We start from the raw sequence: 22,647 nt of genomic DNA, 5'->3' as shown, positions 1-22,647 counted from the left end.
GAATTTCGTAGGGTCCAATGGGACTTACTCCCACCAAAGTATTCAAAAGCTACTTCCATGTGGTAGTTTCGTCCCCTTCCCGCCGATCCCTGTAAGCCCCCGGGGAACGTCTTCCGCCTTAAGAGAGGGTGGAACAGGCGGAGATTTCGAGAACGCAGCCAACCAGTTTTATAAAGGTCTCCCCCACCCAGGAAAGCAATCTGGAGGAACCAGGAAATGTTACGGGACAGATCCTTCGCCTTTTGACTCCCAAACAACCCCTCTCTGAATGTTCCCTAAACTTTATTTCCACTCCAGGAAAGCGGCAGTCCCGTCCGTTATATGTTTCCTGTCCCACCTTGTTCAATAAAATCCTCAGGCCTGATGCTGGGGCCTTCTCCACGTTTACTGGGGGAGGGGGTAAATCTTCTGAATATAATGGGCCTTTCGCTTGAACCATTCTGCAGACAAGTGGGCTGGGACACTGCAATCCTAGCTGCATTTTCGGGTGAACTTCACTAAACTCCGCATTTATACTGTACATAAGGATTGTGATCTTGAATTATATGGAGCTGTGGGAGTCAGCGCGTGATGAGCGTGAGGAAGTGGGCAGGATCTCCTCTCTGTTCATCTCTTCGTTGAAGATGGTACCTTCAGAGTCTGCCTGTATCTCCAACACCCCGATCTGAAAGCCATTAATTAGACGTGCTTGAAATCGATAGGGCCGGTCAAGTAAATATACTTTAGGGTCAGGGTAGCCGCACCCGCAGTCTCTTCGGAGGCAGCAATTCCGCCGGAATAAATCCAGGTAAACCAATGAGACCAGCTCGTGTTAAATTTTGTCTGGCGCTAAGAAAACCAAAATCCGATAAGAACGATTTTTTCCCTTTCCGTTTCAGTGGAACTCTGCAAAATGCTTTGCTATTAAAACATTTTAATTGCAGCCTTCCGGATAAACTGCAACTTTCAGAAGAAGCCGAGTGTTCCACTGGATTTCAAACTCTTGCATAGGTGTAGACATTTAGAGCGAACCACAGGAAGGGAGGCATGTTGAGAAGGAAGGGAGGAAAAAGAGAGATGGAGAAACTCTCCTCCTCCTGGCGAAAAGTGCTGCGCCGTTTGTCGTTCAGACGGTTCCTTTTCAGTCCTCCTCCTCCGTCCGCACGAAGTTCCGGTCTCTTCAGCGATATCCAGTCCTGACAAGCCGCAGATCCCGACGATTCGCCTAGTTCCGGAAGGCCGCCCGGGCACCCGCGAAACACCAGTCCCAAGCCGCCTTCTCCTGGCTGAGCCCCTACGGGAGCGAGCGCGCAAGGGAGGCCTCGCCGGGCTGTCTCCGGGCGCTGCCGCTCCGCTTCCCCCAAGGAAAAGCGCGCGCACCGCCCTGTGGGACTTCCTTGCCATCCAGGATCGCGCAGCTCCCCGCGCTTCCGCCCGCCCGCAGCCTCCGAGGGCCGAGAGTCTACCGTCCGAGCCTGGAAAAGCGCCGGGAATCGCTGTCCCACCCAAAGACGTGGTGTCCCCGCGAATTCGCGCTCGGGAATCGGTGCGAACCGCGTGCGCCCTGACCTGCCGGCAGAGCCCGCGGCGCGATTTTTAACCAGAAGTTCCGTCGAGCATGGGCAGAATTCTTTTTTCGCTCCCACCAAGTGGGTGCGTGTGGTGGCGGGGGTGCGATCAGCAAGGAAGGTCTTGGCACCCCCGAGGGATGAAACTTCTAGACAGGTTTAAAAGCCGGCACCGCTGGCTTGGCAAATTAAGCACCGGCTCTCCCTCCGCTGCGGGGCACCAGCCCGAGGAGGGGACGGCGAAAGAGGTCACTCCTGCTTGCAGCAGACTCCCGGAGCAAACTGAGACACGGGAGAGAATTTACTGAGTTTCCTTCCCGTTCTTTTCTTTTCCAAGGAGTGAGGGCTGGAGAAGCGGAGGGACGCGGGGCAACCAGTTCGTAGCACCCTCGCGCACACACACGCCTGTACTGGAAGCAGCAAAGTCTTGTGCTCCGTTGCCCCGGCAGGCTGAGTCCGAGGCGTCCAGGACTTCGAGCTCACCCACTCGCGCCTCTAAACTGCCTTTGAAGCCAAACACGCTTGCCGATATTCCGCTCCTGACCCGCACCTCCCTATCGCCTTCCTGCTCTTTTCTATTTAGAACCCAGAAGTGAAATGACCCGATACGCAGGAATAAAATTGAGGGAAATCCGCGCACAGTTTTCTGTTTCCATGCTAATGACCGAACCGTCGATTATACTCAAACCGAGCAGCGGGGATGGATGGAATTCCTGCTAGAAAGCTGCAGCCCAGGTGGCTCAGATGTACCATTCTGACTACGCAGTTATATGGATGGTGGTGAGTTTTGAGGCGTAAGAAAAAGCATATTTCATTGGCATCCCCATTCTAAACCCAGAAGTGCTACAGCTTTCGAGGGAGCTATACCAAGTCAGGATATCTTCTATCCATGTCTTAAAAGGTCGCTTTTCTTCAGGGCGCGGAGCCAGCACATGAAAGCACAGGCAAGAGTCTACCAGCCCAATCTCCGGAGGAGCACACGGGGCTTACTCCCAGGTAAGTTTGCCTAGCACGGCAGGCTCGGCAGATGTTCTCCTCACTGCAATCCTAAAGCTCACTTACCTGGACACAGACACCCCTGAACTGGGTGCTGCTTATCCTCAGGTCAATAAACACAGTCAAATAAATAAAACTATGTTTTGAAAGATCGAGGTACCCGCTATAGGCTCATCAACGCTTCAGGTAAGTTGCAGATTTTGGACCGATAATGATTTAAAGTCTCCTTCAATCTCAGCACTTCCGTTTGAACTGAAACGGGTAGCAAAATGATCTCAGTCAGTCAGATGCAACCAAGGTTTTACAGTCCAAAACGCTGATCTTAGATTGCAACTCAGTGATTCCAAGAAGAATTCAAAAGCAGTGTACATTACACAAGAGAAGGAGGGCCACTTGTGTGCACTGAAATGTGTCTGAGAAAGAGGGATACTGCAGAAGTCAGAAATTCTTCAGCCACACAAAAGCCCCCGCTAAGCCTTTCTACAGTTGCGAGACGCACCAAGACTGCGTACAGTGCTTTTCTCCAAATTGGGGATTTTTCCAATCGGAAAGCGTCCTCGCTGGGCTGGGGGACCTGCCGGTGCTGCAGCGCCCCCGCTGTCAGTCAGTGGTCAGGCCCGGGTGGGACGCTGGGGCTCCCCCTCCCTCTTTCCAAGTTTGGCAGTGTCAATCACAGCGGACATTTCTTTCACCTCCCCCGGCCCCCCTTCCCCTCCTTAGCAATATCTCAACTCTGGAAAAGCTCGCCTCTGAGTGGCTCGAAGCAATCTGTCAACAGAGCCAGGGAGCCGCCTCAAAACAGATCGGGTTACTTTTGATTGACAGCGTCACCATGGCAAACAATTTGATTAAAGCTATTGTCTTCTCCCTGGCAGTCCCCGGGTCAGATAACTGGACCAATCACTGCGCGGCTAATCACTTTTTCATGCCAGTTTAGAATAATATTATTTGGAAAGGAAGAAGAAAGGAAGGAGAAGAAGGGGGAAGAGGAGAGGGGGGGAGAGAAGAAGAGAAGAGCCGGCAAAGAGGAGAGGAGAGGAGAGGAGGAGGAAGAGGAGGAGAGAGGGAGGAGGAGGAGGAGGAAGAAGAAGAAAAATAAGAAGAAGGGGGTAGCTCAGGAGATATTAGTACTAGATTACATGTAAGCGATCCTAGGGGGGAGCGAGCGAGCGAGCGAGCGAGCGGGAGGAACTCGCAAGCCCGGCCCGGGGGGTGGGGAGAGCGAAAGTTCCCGCGGCGCGAGCGCCACGGCGCTCACACAATAGAGGCGCAAAGTTGGTGCCGGGCGCGCGGGGACTTTCCGACCCAAGCGCAGGATCCCCGGGCGGAGAGGTGGCCGCGGGGCCGCCCGGATCCTCCCCGCGCTCGATGGGGGGCCCGCCGCGGCAGGAGCAGCGGCGGCCGCGCTGACCTGGCCCGCGGCTTCCACTCGTAAGTAGCGGCGCTCGCTCGGGCCGGTGCTTGGCTGGCCCGCGGCGAAGCCCTGTCGCCAGCGCGCCGGCTGCGCCCCGGCACCCCCAGCCTCCTCCTCCTCCTCGCCCTCGGCCGCCGCCGCCGCCGCCGCCCGGGGTCTCCCAGGCGGTGCCTGCGGGCGCTGCCCGAGCGGCCGCCCCCTCCCGGCCAGGGCAGATGCGGTAGGCGAGCGGGCGGCGGCGGCCGGGCCTCGGAGGCGCCACCATGTCCATGCTGCCCACGTTCGGCTTCACGCAGGAGCAAGTGGCGTGCGTCTGCGAGGTGCTGCAGCAGGGCGGCAACATCGAGCGGCTGGGCCGCTTCCTGTGGTCGCTGCCGGCCTGCGAGCACCTGCACAAGAACGAGAGCGTGCTGAAGGCCAAGGCCGTGGTGGCCTTCCACCGCGGCAACTTCCGCGAGCTCTACAAGATCCTGGAGAGCCACCAGTTCTCGGCGCACAACCACCCCAAGCTGCAGCAGCTCTGGCTCAAGGCGCACTACATCGAGGCCGAGAAGCTGCGGGGGCGACCCCTAGGGGCCGTCGGCAAGTACCGGGTGCGCCGCAAGTTCCCCCTGCCCCGCTCCATCTGGGACGGCGAGGAGACCAGCTACTGCTTCAAGGAGAAGAGCCGCAGCGTGCTGCGCGAATGGTACGCCCACAACCCTTACCCGTCCCCGCGGGAGAAGCGGGAGCTCGCCGAGGCCACGGGCCTCACCACCACCCAGGTCAGCAACTGGTTCAAGAACCGCAGGCAGCGCGACCGGGCGGCCGAGGCCAAGGAAAGGTACGAGTAAGTACAGCGCTCGCTCCCTTCGCCTTGGCCAGCTTGGCCAAGGGCTCCTGGCTGGGGCGCGGGGCGGCGGCGGCGGCGGCGCCTTCTTCTTCGGGTTGCCTCATAATTCGGCCCCAGTGGAGGGTACTTGGGCGTAAGCCTCCTCGTACTCACGCCGGAGCAAAGCAGCCCGAAGGCCCTGGCTGGGATTTGTTTAGAGCGCCCTAGGCGCCGGGCCGGGGCAGAAACAGCGCTGTGAAAAAGGCCCGGGGCTTCGTTCCCTCGAGTCTCTCTCGCATCGCTTCACTAAAAGCGGGGCTGGAAGTTTTCTGGAACTGAGCGCGCAGCGGGATCCGCGGCCGGTTTCTGCTGGGAGCTCGTTTGGTCGAAGGGAGCGGGGACGAGACAGGACAACAACTGGTTTCACAAGACAGCGCAGTCGAGTTGTGTCCAAGATCTATAAACGGCTCGCGGCCGGCTTGGACTCCCAGCCATGTCCTGGGAAAACGGATTTAGAAGAAATGGAACTAACTACTAAAGTGAATGGGAGAGAAATGGTTGCAGTGTCTTTCCTGAAGAGGTGGACACCTGCTTGCTTCCTCCACCTAAAGATTCAGTACATCTAAATCCTTTCTGTTCAACATGAAATTCAAATTTAGCTGCTTATTTAATAAAAACCCATCGAGTAAGTAATTTCGTTACTCACGCAGAAGAAAAATGAAAATATTACAGGATATCTATCCTGATGCATTTTTCTATCTTATATCTATCTTGAGTGAATCACAGAAAAAATTTAGAAGGCCTTAAGGTCACATCTAGTCCTTCTCCAGAAAAGGTGAGCACATTTTAATACCCTTTGCTAAGTAAACTTATTCCTGAATACTGTGAAATGTAAGATGGTATTCTTACCAAAACTTATTTTGAGAGCAGTTCTTTGAAGATGATAGCTCTTATTTCCCTTACAAAATATTGTGTTGCACTAGTTAAAGGATCTCTAACCAAACTCGGATTTCTCAAGCGACTCCATTCATCTCAATGGGAGCAATAGAGCAAGCGGCGGGTTAAAGCGGAGAATGAAGCGCTGTCAGGTTAGCTGGGGACGCTGCGCGCCAATGGACTCTGAAGGCCCCCAGCTCCCAAAGGAAGCCTCCTTCGAACTGATGGCTGCAAATGTGTGTTTAAAGCCATGATTACCGCCAATAAATGTTAACCCATCCCGCTGATCATAATTAAGTTGCTTCCGGAGATCAGTTGTAAATCTTTAGCTCACTTCTCAGTGACAAGCCCCTGAATTTCCCTTGCATGCTGCCCACTTTAAAGAGAGAGGGAGAGAGAGGCTTTAAAAAAAAAAATGTTTCGGGCACACATCCTTTAATTCCCCCCCCCAATTTTCTTGGAAATAAATCCCAGGAGTTTCAGTATAAATTAAGTGTGACTGCTTATCTAACCAAATATAAAAGTTTCTTTCATTTCTTTGTGACTTACTTCTGTGTAAATTGGAAGGTTGCTGGAGTTTCCAACCACAGGAAGATGTGAGTGATAATCATGCACTGTGGAACTGAAAAATGCAGTTAGAGACCCCTTTCATCAATTAATTTTAAGCAGACTATTTGTGTATAATGCATAATACGATCTGATACAAGCAGTGCTGGTGACGTGCTTGTTTCTCGGCCTCTCCTAAAGTCAACTTTTGGGATAGATACAGCTGTTGAGCAATCGACCTTTTGAGTAGCAACCTAAGGCACTTCTCTTGCTATTAAGGAGTCAGTGTGTCAACAAGCTGCAGCCCAGTGGCAGGCATTGTAAGGCTGCAGTCGTAGCCCCGATTACTTCGGTGTTGGGCCTTCCCTGGGAGGAAATAATACACTCAGGCCTCATTTCCCTGGTGGATAAACAAGCCTGTATAATAGTTAAAGGGTCAGCCAACCAATTTCAGGTGAAGGCTAATTGTGGTGCCAGCCTGCTGCAGAGAAAATGAACCCAACAACTGCTGGGGAAGCATGAATACTGTAGGTAGTGCCTGTGCAAACCGTACCTTGTTTGCTTGGGAGTAAGTCCTATTGCTGTTGATAGGACTTACTCCCAGGTAAGTATAAGACCTGTCTAGCAGAACCAAATGGATACAGAGCTTAGCATGGCTATTCCAAAACTAGGAAGCCTTTGGATAAAACTCAAGACTCAACCTAAAAACCTGTGAAAGCAGAGGACCCTGGAGTCATTAGGATGTCAGGCAAAGGGGAAGACTGTCGATGCCCCAGAGAAAAGACCCATCATTTGATTCGAATGCGGAGGAGTCCGGAGGCCGCCAAGAAATCCATCCTAGGCCTATTTTGAGTGGAAAGATGGTGCCATGCCTTTTGCAGTCTTATTGCAGCCCAGCATTGGTTGGATTAAGCAGGTCCTCCTTATTCCAATAACCCGCCGTACAAGACAAGAACAATGCTGGTGGAGTAAGCATTAATTTGGACCTGTAGGAGACCAGCCATTTCTAGCAAATCCCATTTCTCCAGTCTGCGTCTGTTTACATAGGAACAAGTTACATTGAAGGAGAGTGGAATTTTAAAGAAATCCACATGAAACTAGGTGTTGGCATTGAGCTTTGAGTTTACTGAGCTTTGCAGGTTGTAACCCCACTTTTCAATCCTTCCTTCCTGCCCTGCAGCCTTGCCTGCTGATTTCAAAGGATTCTGGTGGTCTTAGCTGTTTTTGCTGAGCTGTAATACTTTCCCTCTTTCTCCTCTTACGTAACCAATAGATGTCTTTCCCAAACCTGGTTAGACAAGACCGCTTTTGCTACCACTGAAAAAGAAAGTCATGTTAACTAGCCTGGAAAATATCATACTTATTTTTAAACATAAAAACTTGGAGGCTAGTTAGCATATGTAGATTGATATATACATGAAAAGGCTCAGTATAATTTCTTCACCATGTTCTGGGTAAGCAGAATACCTACTCATATAGCCAGCAGGGCAAGTGTCAGCCCTGACAGACAGAACATGTGTGAATCAGGCCTACCGAAGCACCCAATGACACTGCTCTCAGATATACTTTTATTATTATCTTTTATCCTTTATTACATTTATATTCTACCCTTTTCTTACAACGAACTCAAAGCGGCTTACATTGTTCTGCTGCTGCTGCTCTCAGTCGTATCCCCACCACAACAGGCCTGTGAGGTAGGTTGGGCTGAGAGTCTGTGACTGGCCCAGAGTCACCCAGTTGGCTCCATGGCCAAGCGGGGACTGGAACCCAGGTCGCCTGAGCCCCAGACCCGTGCTCTTAACCACCGTAAGATGAGAGATTACTGAATCCACTGGGCTTTTTGGCATAGCCTGACGCACAATGAGTCCATCCAAATATATTATTTTCTAGTAAGCCAGCGATGGTAGGAAACCCAGGAAAAAAGCGGCTGCTCTGTTTCCACCAACATGTGGGGTTAATAAAACAGATCATCTGGTTCAACCTACTTCTACTGCAGTTTACGGCTCCCATCCAAAAGAAAACATAACAACAAAAACACACCAAGCGCTTGGCGTTTTCCCTAGAGAATCTGGATTGCAGTAGACGGTGGTCAGCTGGATTTACATGCAAAAGTGGATTCAGACTTGGGGCCCACCCACAACCCTCGAGGCTGCCTAATGCTGTACAGGTGTTTGCGCAGGTGTCCCGTCACGGTTCCAAGGCTTGCTCCCAAGAAATACCATGCCGTTATGCACGTTTGCTCAGAAGTAAGTTCCCACTTCGTAGTGACTGTGCCTTAGGCTGCAGTTCTGTGCAAACGGGCTAGAGGCGTCCCCACGGAGCAGCGGGGAAGGGTAACTTTTGCGCAAACGCGCATAGGATTGCGCTGAACGTGTACTTGGGTGGGATTGCCGCTGTAAATCCGAAGCAGATGGTTATAGCACCACGTCGATTCTGCACACTTTGTGCGCGGAAGGGATGAATGTAAAAAGTAACTTCACCACGCGGAGCGCTTAGAAGTCCCGCACCAAGATGATTTCAATTCCTGCTCTCTTCCCCAGGCGTAAAAGCGCCTTAAAGCTCGCTTTTGCTTTTTGTTTCTGTTTCTCATTTGTGCCGCCGACCTGGCCGTCCTTTCAGATGCTGACAGACGGACACAGCTGAAAGGCAGAACCGGCTTCGGCAAGTAGCTAGAGCCTCGGCAGATCTACTCGGAAGTAAGCCTTCCGGCTTTGAAAGCCACTTACTCCCGAGGAAACATATGCAGACTTTGCTGCCCGAGTCTCCGCCACCTCCTGGGAACCATTTCCCACAATAGCTACCTTTTTATTTGATTCAGAGGAGTCGCTTCGAGGTCGGAGCTTCTCCCGCCCCTCTAATACATACGTGGATCGGGGAGGTTTTATCTACGGAGCCGGAATCAGGATCTTCCTTTCGCGAGGGGAAAGGGCCTTCGGTGGGCGGAAGCTCCCTCCGCTTGGGTCGCGAGGGGATCTCCCACACCCCTTTCATCCCATCCGAAGCGGTTTCCCGACTCTTGCTGGAGCGCTTTCAGGGGCCTGGGAGGCCACCGTGGGACGCTCCCATCCGCGCGCTTGCTCTAGGGCAAATCTGGACCCAGTTCACAGAGCGCGGGCTTCCTCCTGCTTGTTTTACATTTGCATTTAAAGACATAAATTAGCGTGTGCCGTTTTTGTGCCGATCTGCATCGCGTAGGCCCGAGCCTCGAATCTTCGAAGTGCTTGGCTGCAAGAGCTTCGCTAAACAGACCGAGGCGCCTCATTTTCTCGCGGGGGGCCGACCAAGGGGGTGGCCGAGTCCAGGTCTGATGAGGTGCAAGGCAGACTCTCTCGGACGAACCGGCGCAGCGCAAACGAAGCCGCTTCTCCGCGCGCGCAGTGAACTCCCCAAGGAAGAGGAACACGGTGCGACGCAGAGGTGCCCGGGGCGCGCGCTGGCCTTAACTAACTGCAGGATCCCGCGATTCTCCGCTTTTCCAAGGAGAAGCGAAGCGCAGACCAGACCAGACGTCCCGCCTCCTGCTTAACAGGGGTGTCGCTTTTGCACCCGAATAAGAGCTGCAGAGGACTGGCTTGCTGAATGATCATTCGCTAAAGCCATCAAAATCTGTCACCGAAGAATGTGGGGCCGACGGGCGCGAGGCTGCAATGGAATCGGGAGACGCTCCGTGGACAGCGCGGCTCGTCGCTAACCCGCGAGGGTTACCTAAGGACACCTGTAGGTTGGTAAGCCCGAAGACATTGCTGTGCCCCTCGAAGCGGACGCCCCGTTGTTATGAGGGCCAGTGAGGTTTGGGGGTACAGCGCAGGGCTGGGACTCCGGCGATCCGGCTTCTAGTCCGCAGTTGGGCCATGACGTTCAATGGGTTTTGCAGGCTGCCCTACCACGCAGGGTTGTTATTCGGTGGATAAAATGGAGAGGAGGAGAGCCAGCGGGGGTTCCTTGCCAGAGATGGAAAAAGGGATATTCGTTTTGTGGTGATCAAGTGCGTAATTCAGCTTCACAGCTCAGTTCGAAGCCCATTCTAGAAATCGGATCAGTTTTCTGGGTCTCACTAAAAACAGTAGGATCTATTCTACAGTCGGAGTGCCTTTCTTGGGAGCAAATTAAAGCAGTCTTCTTTTGTCTACTAACTTGGGAGTAAATCATCCTGAACCAGGTGCGTCTGACTTCTCAGGAAACATGCCATAAGAGGGAGCAAAAAAATTTGCAAAAATTGGGATCCCTACTCCAAATAAATCAACCATGCTTAGAGTGCAAGTCTTTCTGGCTTGTGCTGAACTGGGTAGCGCATGGAACTGAACAAGGACTCCCATCTTTGGTTCCCTTAAATTCTCGGACTGGCATCTCATCAGCCTCAAAGGCATCAATACGGATGCCCACTTAAAACAAGTTGGTTTATCTGCGTTTTAAATAAAGGGTTGCATTTTTATAAACTTATAATCTTATTCAATCATATTTCATGTGATATCCATTTCAGGACAAATATTTATGTACCCAGGGGAATATTTGTTTTCCTGGGTGGGTGCGGGGGGGGGGGAAGCTATAATTCTGTTACATTTCTTGTGGCACCTTAAAAAGCAACACATTTAAAGAACCACAAGCTTCTCGGGAACATGTGGCACAGTTCTCTGCAATCTGGTGCTCCCCAGATGTGTTGGGCTGCAACTGTCCTCATTCCCAGTCATCATGGATAATAAAATGCGATGTGCCACATAAAGCACATCCACACACATCCCCTCTTCATCACCACACCCCAAAGTGCGCTGTGCCGTCGTAGTTAAGAGCAGTGACTCCACACCCCCAAATTCACCAGGTGGTCTCTTGGGCCATCTTGCATCTTTCAATCTCATCCCAAATCTGCAATATGGGGGCAAGTATCTCACACTCACAGATCACTGAACAAACACACTTATGGGAAAGCCTGTGGGGAGCTTTGGAATGTTAGAAAAAGGCCTCTTACAAAGATGAATGTTTCTAAGTGGCTGTAAAGATTGTGGGAATCCACGCAACCAGCTTCCAGTAGCCCTGTTGACTTCAAAGGGCAGAGGCTTATGGTAGCCCCATTAACTTCTTCAGAATCTAGGAGCACTTTTTGATCCAAGGTGCAAAGGTACAGCATATTTCTTCAGAAGCAAACTCACCTGTTTTTGAAAAGTAGTCTGCAGTAGCAGAGGGACCCGTTGTGTTTTCTATGGGACTTTAAAATGTGCTGGGACACTGGGCAGGGATTGGAAGTCTTACTGGTGAAAGATGCCCATTAATGGCCACCAGCTAAAAGAACCCTTGCAATTTGATTTTGGTGTCATATGTTCATCTGTTATAATACAGAAGTTGCTTTGATTTTTTTTTTTTTTAATTCTAGAAGTGCTCGACTGAGCTTATTTCAGAGACTTGTGGGACCTGGAAGATTAAGCACATTCTGTTTGCCTAAACTTTGGTACGTGAGGATTGCTTCATCCCATGCATGGAGTGTCCATGGAATGAGGTTGTTCTGCCCATTTCATGCATCCAATGAAGCAGGATTGCTCCCATATATAAGCTCAGCACTTTATATACTGGGGGCCCAAACATGGTCGATATTGCAGGTGTGTCAGTGCTTTTCAGAAGCAGCCCTGTGCAAACTTAGGGGGCCCAATCCTGTTGGGTTCATCGGGAAGTTCTTTTGAGTAAGCCCACCTTGGGCCGGGTTGCTAGTTGTTTATTGATCCCTCCTTCCAGCTGCTTCTGCTTCTCAGGCAGCGGGGCAGCAGCACTGAATGGACCAAACCTGCAATCCTCATACCCACTCACTCAAGGAGGGCATTTCACTGACTCCATGGGGCCTAACTCTGAGCAGGCAGGCACAGCGTTGCGTAGTAAGCCCTACTTAATGCACCAGGATGTCTGTCTGAGGAAAGATGTTTTAGGATGGTGCTGCGGTTTGAACAAAGTGTCAGGCTGCGATCCTAAGCATTCTTAGCTGGCAATTGAGTCCATCGCCTTGGTGATAAGCCACAGGACAGGATCCATCCTATACATGCTTCCCTGGAAGTAAATCTTGCCGATTTCTCTGGAGGCGGTTGGACATCAGCATGCCTGGGATCACAGCCTTGTTTGTTTGGAAGCAAGGTGCACGAAAGTCAGGAAGACCCCATCTCCACCCCCACGCCCCACTTTCTTGGGGAAATGTTCCCAGAGCCAGACTGCAGACAGGTTGGCTTTGAATTGCCTGTAAGCCCGACCGAGATAGCCAGGTTTCGCTAAAGTGGAGAATGTGAGAAGAAAACTCAACATGGCGACATCTGTGCCTCATCTGTGCGACTTACCAGGATCTGTTTCCTTTCTAGGGCAATCGCTGGAGCGCTAACCAACAGCCCTCCTCCTGCCAAAGACGTCTTGATCTTGACAGGAGAGAGAAGTTGGTGTTTTCTTTTGTGAAGTCACATTTTCTACTGGGCCAGTCACAAACAGGCCCCACGACCTACCCCAAAGAGGCGTGTGGCAGGGGAGGTCACAGGAAAAGACTGTGCAAGCTGGATTTTTACCCTTTCTTCCCATGATTTCCTTTAACACAGAACTGCTGCTCAGTTTTTGTTCTCATCCAGTGCCCATTTCAAGCAGATGTAGCTGGGCCAAAACAGACCTTAAGCCTGTGTGTAGAGGTTGTTCTTGTGGTTTTTCCTTTTTACTCCAGATTAGCTGCACCCCCATCCCCCTTAGGATTGGGAGCCTACCATGGGGGTAAGGAGGTTTTTAAAGATCTGGATCAGACACCCTCGAACCTCATCTGCAGTAAAAGCAAAACGAACCAAAAGAGTAGAGACGGATTTAAAAGAATATCTGTTTTGGCTGTCTGCCTAAGTAAAGGGTTATCTGCTGTCTATTTCCAGTTCGGGTACTTTTTGAATGCATGGGAGAGTCCATTAGCAAAACACCGCTGTTATCCCTTGAGTCTCATGACTGCCTAGTGAGAGGTAGAGTTCTGGCAAACGCTCTGGAAAATCCGTGGCGGATTGCAGGGAGCGTGGCCGCATCCGGGACTGCTCCCGTGCCTCGGGTCGCTGCCACGGCAAAGGCGGTCCTGGAAACAGCTAGGCTGCGTCGATTTAGTGCTGTTTGCCACGGAGGAAGGAGGACACAGGCCGAGCTCCCGCTAGATGTGGTCAGTTTGTCCAGCGAACCGAGAAAAATTGGAGAGCTTCTAGAACTGGAATGTGAGGCCGGAACTCAAACCGCTTGGCGCTGCTCAGAGGAGAGTGGCGACTGCCTGCGCTGTGCCCTGTTGTGTAGAGCAGAAAGTAAAGTAACGTCAGAAAGCCTCCGCGTTGGTTCCGTGCGCTGCCCGCGACCCGCAGCTTTTCTCCTCTTGAGCTTTGCTTCCCGCACGATGCCTCTTGGACGGTGCCCAAGCGCTGCCTTCTTGCTTTCCTGAGGGTGGGTCAGGAATCGCGGTGCGTGTTCTTCGCCGCCGCTGGGAAGCTCACACGCAGCGCCCAGGCCGCTTCAACAGCCCAGGGCGGCATTCTGCCCGCCTTCCAGGGATCGCAGCCCGCAGGCGATGGGTGCCGCTGACTTTTCCGGCCAACTTCCGTGAGATTCCTCCCGAGCGAGCGCGCATTCCTACGCTGCTGCTGCTGCTGCTGCTGCTCGATGGCGTGACGTCCGCGGACGTAAAAATACCAGCGCCGCTCGGGCTGGGTCTTGCGCAGGGGTCATGGCTTGGTCAGCTCACAACAAGCCTGTGAAGCGGGCCGGGCAGGCCTGGGGGACTGCGTCTAGACGAGGGCATGCGGGGTAGCGCTTGCTTTATTATTTTCTTGTTGGTCTGTTTAAAGTATTTTTATCCTGCTGCTTTAGTCACAAAGGCAGCCAGTGTGACTTGCATGGGATCAGCAACAGCTTGTGAGGAAAAGGGGAGGAGGAGGGAATGGGAAACGCAGTTAAGACTGCATGCTTACGTGAGAGGAAGCCCCATTCCACACAGTGGTACTTAAGCTCAGACTAGCCTGATGCAGGCTTGAACCACCACGGTAGAACAGCCAGGCTTCCTTCTCTCATCTCTTACAGCACAACACAGCACTCCTGCTTCCTGGGATAATACTAGACACTTTCCCCAAATGCCTAAGTCAGCCCTAAAAGCCTAGCTGATTTCAGGATTTCAGCCTGCGTCCTCAGGTTCCTGCATCCCAAACTGGACTTGAGTTGAATAACACGTTTAATTCTCAGCAGCTTGCAGATGGGAAGAAGCCAGTGAGGGGTGGGAATGGAGTCGTTTCAGCTGAGATTCCAAAATTTACGTTCTCTAATATGATGCTTATATTCTGCTAAATATAACAAAATCTCCAAGCAGTCAATAGCCCTGCTTGTTGATAACTTAATTGTGAGCAGGAGGGGATGATGCAGAAGCTCAATGAAGAAATTTCTTGTGATTTTAAAGGGACAGTGAAGGGTTAAGCAGGGATCATAGGGAACAAAAGTAGCATTACAGGTGTGCTTAGGCTCAGGCTTGCTGGTCTATTTTTTAAAAAGCCAGGCTCTTGACATCCAGCAACTCGAGGCCAGTGCAATAGATGGACACCAGAAATTCTTGAGTCCAGGAATTTGAGTACCAGAACTGTATGAGCTGCATAGTGCTTCTCATACTCAAGCTCACTCCTGAAGATTTATCTGTTTCTTACATTTCTGTACCGCCCAATTGCGGAAGCTCTCTGGGCCATTCACAGCAATTAAAGCCATAAAAAGCAACATGAGAAAATAAAATATTCACGTTTAAAACTACAGTGTAAAACAAAAATAGAAACCAAACCAAAACCTACTAACAGTGCAAAGTTTTTAAACACAGTGACTTCTTTAAAATGAAGATGGAAGGACTTAAATCCCTGGGAAGATAAGAACTTCCCGCTTTCTTCATTTCAGCAGTATAATAAGAAAGGAAAGGGGTGTTCTGCTGCTGCTATTGTTAAGCAGTTGAGAGTTGGCATCTTTGCCAATTTATTTCAAAGTAGCCAGAAATCTACCAGTGGATCTGAGTCTATCTTGATGTACTTCATGTTTTCCCAGAAGCAAGTCCCAGTGATTTCAAAGGGACAATCTGCAAGATTGTTGCAGCATTTACTGCATTAAAGGCAAATCCTATGCGTGTTAGACCAAAAAAAAAAAAAAAAAGTCTTACAGCTCCCAGCACTTCTCAGCCAGCCATGGGACTGAGACCTAAAGCGTTACTCATAATTACCCTGGGCTGGATCCAGACTTAGTGCTGTTTGAGTAGGCCCATTGAAACCAGTGGAATTTAAGTGAATCATGGCTTGCATCTAAGCTTCATCTGATGGCCCAGCTATGCTCCCAGCTGGATAGCATAGCCTGGTTTCAGTAACCTACACTCTGTTAATCTCTACACCGGATTGCTAGAATGCATTCTATGTGGGACTGCCCTTGAAGACTGTCCAGAAGCCACAGCTTTTTCAAAATGCAGCAGCCAGATTAAGAACAGAAGGTCTGAAGATATAACACCAATTCTGCTCTGCTTGCATTGGCTGCCTCTATGCATCCAAGCCCAGTTCAACATGCTGGTTTTAATTTATAAAGCCCTGCATGACTTGGGACCACAATACCTGGCAGAATGCCTCTCCCAGTGACAAGCTGCCTATACACTAATCTGGGGCCTTCACTTCCAAGGGAGGCATGGTTGATGGCAACAAACCTGAAAAGTGCCTTTTCAGTGGTAGCCACACAGTTACAGAACGAACATAGAAACATAAAACAGAGCGAATCAGAAGGGTTCTCCAGGGCCATCTAGTCTGACCTCCGGCACCAGCTGGCTCCGCTCCTGACATGCCCACTATGTGCATGTCCAGCCTATCTTTGAACACCCTCACCGATAGGTCATTGAGGCCTCTCGTGGAAGCCCATTCCACACCCTCGGGGGCCTGCCTGGCACCAACTTTCATATCTTTTCAGTGCCAGGTTAAGGATATCTTTTATAACAGGGCATTGTATTAGTTCTATGTTATATTGGGACATTATGTTAACATGTCTTGTGAACTGTTGCAGCTTTTAAAATTTGGTTTTAAAGGTGGCTTTTAATGTTTGTAGTGTATTTGATGTTGTATTGTAATTCTATTTTATTGTGTTCTTATTGTATGCTATCTTTTGTGGTGGTCTGTCCAGACAGCTTGGACTATTGGATGGTATAAAATGATGATGATCACTCTCAGCCAGTCTAGACATGGCTAAGTCTAGATGCATCTCTTTTACTAGGGAGTAAGTCCCCATCAGCACAATGAGGCTACCTTTGGGTAAACATGTGTGGGACTGAGCCACAGATTCCTTGCACTCTTGGCTTGAAAGAAGGTCCAGTGACCTTGTGGATATGGAGGGTGGGGGGAATGAGCCAAAATGAAATTTGCATGAGACTAAGCCAACATCTGCATCAAGAGATGCCGGCAGTTTCTGGCCCTCCAAGTCCTTCTCTTCATTGGCACTGCTAGCTAGGTGCAATCCAGTACCACCTGCAGGGTCACAGGTGCTTGGCCCCTTATTATATGAAGGGGCTTAGGTCTGTCTACGTTTTGGCTGTCTAAGCTTTCTCCCCCTTTCTCCCCTCTTTCTAGGGAAAACAACGAAAATTCCAGCTCCAACAGCCACAACCCGCTTTCTTCCTCTCTGAATGGCAACAAGGCAGTTTTGGGCAGCTCTGAAGATGAGAAAACGCCCTCTGGGACCCCAGATCATTCTTCTTCCAGCCCTGCTTTGCTGCTCAATTCGAACCCAGGTTTACAGCCGCTCCACAGCTTAGGTCACCCCCAGGGTCCTAGTGCCATTCCGGTACCCAGTGCGGACCCTCTGCACCATCACAGTCTGCAGGACTCCATCCTCAACTCGATGTCCTCTAACCTGGTTGACCTTGGCTCCTAAACATGCTTGTGGCATCAGTGATGTGCTGTTCCTTTAGCCCAGGCTTCCCACTCAGCTGTCTTCTTTTTTGTACTTTTCTTTTTACAAAAATCTCATACCTATTCTCTGAAACCTTGAAAGGAACAGCAAACTGTTGATTCTGGATCTGTTGACTCACTTTGGATCAAATGGCTGGCCAGCTGACTATTGAATTATTGGGAAGGTACTGTAAAATTCAAGACCTTTGCAAGTCATTCGGGAAAGAAGTCTTAAATAAAAAGACAGCTTGGCAAAGCTGCTTGCAGAGTAGCAGAACACCCTGTGTTTAGGACATTTCTTGTGGGGAAGAAGAGGGCCAAAGAGGTCAATGCAGAAGCTAATTTAGGAGAATGGCTGGGGGTGCCAGGTAGCAACTTCAGGGCTCTCAGTTTCTTGGTAATTGATCTCCAAGTTGCCAAATTCTTAGCTGCCCATTGTAGCTGTGCCTCAACCTGATATGCAGGGAGCAGTCAGGTGAAACTTTTTAAGGCATGGGAGATGGGACAGATGAAAGGTTGCTCTAGTCAAGCACTCTGTTTCCTACAGGAGCGAACCAAGGCCTCTGAGAAAGGACTGGCCCTCCCACCAGGCAGAGTGAGGCAACAGCCTCAGACCACAGATACTGGGAGGCAGCAACAAGGGCTTCAAGGCGTGGGCTGGGGGCTGGGGGCCTGCCCATGCTCCCAAAACTAGCCTGCTGCCCTTAGATGCGGGAGAGAATGCTGACCCACCTGCAGTATTAAAGTAAGATTCAATTGCATGTCCATTTGGCTTTCCTATATGGAATGGGACTGGGTGCCATTTTGTTTTTCTCCATAGGCAGCGAAATATCTTGGGCCACAGGACCAGATGGGAAGCAGTCACTCTTCCCCATTGTTGCCTCCCTCTGGTGGTCTCTGAATATAATGTTGTTGCTTGGCAGCCACTGATAGATTTATCCCCAGGATAAACCCCTTTGCCAGCCATCTAAAGACCCTCCTAGAAGCAACAAATTCCACACATCAGCTCAGCCTTCCACAGCTTGGCAGCTTCTAGACGTGTTGGACTGTAACTTTTCCCATCCCCAATTTGGCTCCAGCCCAACACATCTGGAGGATGCCGAGTTGGAGAGGGACATATTTATCCATCACCTGGCTGTTTTTGCATCACAAGCCATTGTCAGAGCTCCACATCTTTATGGCCAATTTATGACCTGTAGAGGCTGAACTCAAATCCCATCAGTCCCAAGTGACATGGCCAGTGGTCTGGGATGATAGGAGGTATGGTCCAGAAGCATAGATGCAGAGGCTTCTTGCAAAGTAGGTGACTCCAGCCTACTTCGGTTGGCAATTCCACGAATCTGTTTATGATGGTGAATCTTGCAGCCCGTGGAAATAATGCTCAGCTGAACTCATCGCCCTCCTTCCCAAGTGGAGGGTTTTGTTTGTTGATGGATAGGCTGCTGCAGGGGTAGGGCTGTAATGAGACTTATCCAGGAAGTGGGATGGAGAATAGAGTTGCTGTTGATAGGAAAGCCACACCTTCATCTTCAAAGTACAGTTGTGGTCAGTGTGGTCTATGTCAATGCAAGCTTTGTTTCAAATGCTGCAATAGCCTCCAGCCCTTAAACAACTCCTGGTATCTAGGCATGGCTCTAGTCCTTATTATCTTCTTTTGTAGCTGATGCTATGCAAACAAAAGAAAACAGAGAAAGCGGGCTTGTTTTGCCTGGTTAGTGTGGAGTTTTTTGTTTTGGCTGTTCTTTAGTTGGGGATGATAACAAGAAAGTTGGGATCCACAATCGTTTAAGCCAGAGAACTTGCCTTCCATTGATCCGGTGGCTCCAAGTTTGGAGTTGAAGCTGGGAGATCTGAGTTGAGCTCATTGACTCAGTGGGCACTCTTCAACCTCAGTTCCTTCATCTGTAAAATGGGAACAAGGGCGAACTACCTCACAGGGCTATTTGTGAGGATAAAGACTGTACAGCGTTTTGCACATTTAACATTGAGATAGCCTGTAATCTTCATTATTATTAATTATTATTATTCATAATAACATTTCCCCCCTTGAAATCTGTGGGGCCACCCCTGGTAGTGTGCATAATTGTCCAGGCTTCAGTGGCTTCTGGATTGTATCCTTAGGCTCTGGGTTTGCACTGTGGGAAGCCCAGGAAACCCATCCAAATCATACCAGGCCAAGAGCAGTCTTTATATTTCTAATCTCTCTCTATCTATCTATATAGTTATGTATCACAAGCCGTTGCTGCTCATGAAAACCCAAGGACAATTATCAAGCACCAGCGAGGTCCCTTAAATTTTGTCTATTGTTTATATTATGTGAATACAGTCTTTGGAAAAATATTTCTGCTTCTATTTTATAATAAAATTGAGAAATCCAGCCTACTGTGCAGGAGGTGAACAGTTTTGTTTTTCAACAGGATCCAGAGCACTTTTAGGATAATAATGTTACTACAAAATTAATTTGTCATATATTGCTATATTATGGATGTATACTTATTAATATTAATAAGGGTCTTACAGTCATGATGGCACAATAACCAGGAACTGGTTTTGCTATCATGAATTGCCCACGCCTTCCTCTCCCCGCACCTCTGCACAATTCTGAGAATCATAATTCTAGGAGGCGGTGACAGTACCCTGCAGAGAATTGATGTCACTGTCACAAGACTACATTTCCCAGAATTCCTCCAAGGGAAGATTTCACAGTTAAGCTCGTTCTTATGATGTCAAAAGGGAGGAGCAGATACTTGTCTATGGAACATATGGAAAATAGGAACTTCCCTAAACTGGAAGGAAAAATTCCTAGATTGTATAATAGTAAGCCCCATTGAATGCAATGGAGTATACCTCTGATTAAACATGCATAGGATTCTTAGCCTCCCCTCCAGCCAAGGTGCCCTGAGAAGGACAAAAAATGATTTCCAGCTTGGAATATAGACATATGGTTAAGGTCTTTTTCCTGGGTTCAGGAACAAGGATTATGCAGGAGCTATCTTTTAACAAAACAACTAATCATCCAGACTTGCTTCCTCTTAAGTTTTGAGGATCAAATAGAGAGCAATCAGCTCTGTGGAGACTCCTTTCTGCAAGCTCCACTTGTAGTCCTTAATCTTCGAAGCCCAAATTCCAGTTTTACTCCTCCAGTTTCTAGTGCACCTTGAGGGGAGGAAAACACTTTCGGAACCATGTGGGTCTACTACTTGCCCCATATTTTGAAGCCCAAGATAGGTGGGTGGAGCAGGAAGAAATGGAGTGGGCTCCCCCACACAGGAGGCATCCAAGAGGCAGTTGGACAGTCATCTTCAGGGATGCGTTAACCAGGAGTCCGGCACTGAGCAGGGGGGTGGACCTGATGGCCTTCTAGGCCCCTTCCAACTCTACTATTCTGATTCTACCATGCTGTCAGTAACAACTGGTTTGTTCATCCCCCTGCAAGGAAGGTGCTCCCAGTTCCAGTGCCATTATTTATAATTCCTGGTCCTAAAAGTCTTTTAAATGGATTAAAATCAAGGTTGGTTGGATGAGGTGAAGCTGCTCCTGTCTCACAGAGGTTCTTTGCTTCATCTCCACCAAAGGCATCCTGAGAAGGAAAATGAATGTCGAAGAGTTTAAGCCTGCAACATGGACATGTCCCTTCAGCTGCTACTCAGCACAAGCCTGTAACCAAAGCACCTGCTGGGTACCGCAAAAGAAGCCGAGGTCATGGAGCCAGCGGAGGTGGGATCAGCTGTCAGCCCACGGGGCTGGGGCTGCCACACTGTGGGAAACCATCTGCCCCAGTGCGCTGTTGTCCGTGAGCCCTCGCTAAAATCAAGGCACAGGACCCGATCGTCCGGACGGCTGGTTTTGGTCCACCTGTGCCTCCCCTCCTGGTACCTCTCCCCGTTGAATCTTTTGGTCTGAGTTTTTCTCCTGAAAGCAAATACCTTCCCCTCACCTGGCTATGCATCCCTTTTTGCAGACGGGGCGTCGCAAGGACACAGAGTAAACAGACGGGGACTTCTTGTAAATTAGCACGTGCAGCTTGGTGCAGTTATTTTTGTCTTGCGGGCTTGAGCCCGGGATCTTTTCTGAGCCATTGTGAATCTATCCTTCTACTGTGATTAACCCCTAAAAGACCACAGCTAAACCCACCATGATCCAAGTCCACTGAGATGTGTTTCATTAGGCGGTATAATAAATCGCTCAGTGGCACTGATCCCCAAGGAATGTTTTTATATGCAGCCTGTCATTATTCCATCTTGCTACAGCATAAAACGTGCACGTGTGAATTCCACAATTTTCTCAGTGTCGGGACTTCCTTTCCGCTTATAAGCAGGCTTAATCAAACTTCGCGTCTCTCTGCTCACTCCAGCCTCTCCCATTCTAACTTTGAATCGCCTGCAGGGTGGCGAACGTAAATCGTGTGAATGTGTTAGGGGAGGATCAGAAGCAGGTGGCAGTAGCTATTAGCCTTATTTCCATATGGATCAAGCCCTGCTTCCTGCATTCACAAGTGCAAGAGCTAGAGATGGCTTCCTAACCTAGAAAATTACTACGCTGACAAATGTAAAAAGGAAAAATTCTCCCTTTTGGCACCAGAGAAATTTCCCCTTCTGCTTCCCCACCTCCTTGCAAGGGGATGCAAGAGAAGGGAGATGCATCCGGAGAGCGCAGCATGTGGGGAAAGGTCTGTCTTCCTTCTCCGGCTTCTTCCTTCAGCCTTCTGTCCCTTTCTGGAGCCCCCTCCAGTAATTAACCTTAGGAAAAAATCTTCCACCGGTGCCAATGGCCACAAATAGATATGCCCAGGATGGCAAAATGGGAAGGTTAAATAAAGTGAAGGGTCATTTGCGGCTTCTCGCAGGTTGCCTACCAAAACTGGGGCAGGGCATTTCAGGAAGGGGTTGTAACTGTATATTATAATTGCAATAAGAATGTGATCCTACACCGGGCTCCCCAGAAATAAGTGCCAGTGCATTCTGGGGCTCACTCCCATTTCAGTGGATACAGGAAGGCAGTCTCGGATTCTCTTCAAGATTAAATTGCAAAAGTTAAAAAAAAACCACTGACAGGAATGTATGTTGAAAGCAAATGTTGTGAATAATAATAATAATAATAATAATAATAATATTCCCTATTGCACATAATTAGTGCAAGTCACATAGTACAGCCCTGTTCAAGTCCATTTGGAAATAGATCCTATCGATTTCAGTGAAGATCACTCTCTGGTGAATTTGCTCATGATTACGGCCTCTGTCTCCCTTATGAAAACAAAGGGGTTGGTGATTTTGAGAATTTATTTCCTTGTTTATTACATTTCTATGCCAACCAATAGGTGGGGATCTCTGGATGATTCATGGCATCCTCCATATATAGGCTTATTCACTTGTCAAGAAAACATATGGATATTTCCAGTACTAAATTCTGATGAGGGGCCAACACAAACCTTCCTGCGCATCACTTAGGAAGCAAAAAACTCAGTTTTAAATCTTGTTGCCCAGT

General features: G+C 49.5%; 1 protein-coding gene across 1 annotated transcript; it reads left to right on the top strand.

Moving 5' to 3' along the window:
• The first annotated feature begins 4,220 nt into the window (after positions 1–4,220).
• On the top strand, positions 4,221–17,766 carry SIX2 (SIX homeobox 2). The gene is made up of 3 exons (XM_044429052.1): positions 4,221–4,780; positions 16,843–17,348; positions 17,711–17,766. The coding sequence occupies exons 1-2, from the start codon at positions 4,221–4,223 to the stop codon at positions 17,144–17,146; spliced, it is 864 nt and encodes a 287-aa protein (XP_044284987.1). The 3' UTR covers positions 17,147–17,348; positions 17,711–17,766.
• Positions 17,767–22,647: the final 4,881 nt, after the last annotated feature.

This window comes from Varanus komodoensis, unplaced genomic scaffold (genome assembly GCF_004798865.1).
Source record: "Varanus komodoensis strain SLA01 unplaced genomic scaffold, ASM479886v1 scaffold2, whole genome shotgun sequence".
Classification (NCBI taxonomy): domain Eukaryota; kingdom Metazoa; phylum Chordata; class Lepidosauria; order Squamata; family Varanidae; genus Varanus; species Varanus komodoensis.
This window is presented reverse-complemented; position numbering and strand designations above follow the sequence as displayed.

Coding starts and splice junctions, on each gene's coding strand:
- SIX2 (XM_044429052.1), top strand. CDS start 4,221: ATGTCCATGCTGCCCACGTTCGGCTTCACGCAGGAGCAAGTGGCGTGC. Junction 4,781..16,842: donor GCGGCCGAGGCCAAGGAAAG/GTACGAGTAAGT, acceptor CCCTCTTTCTAG/GGAAAACAACGAAAATTCCA.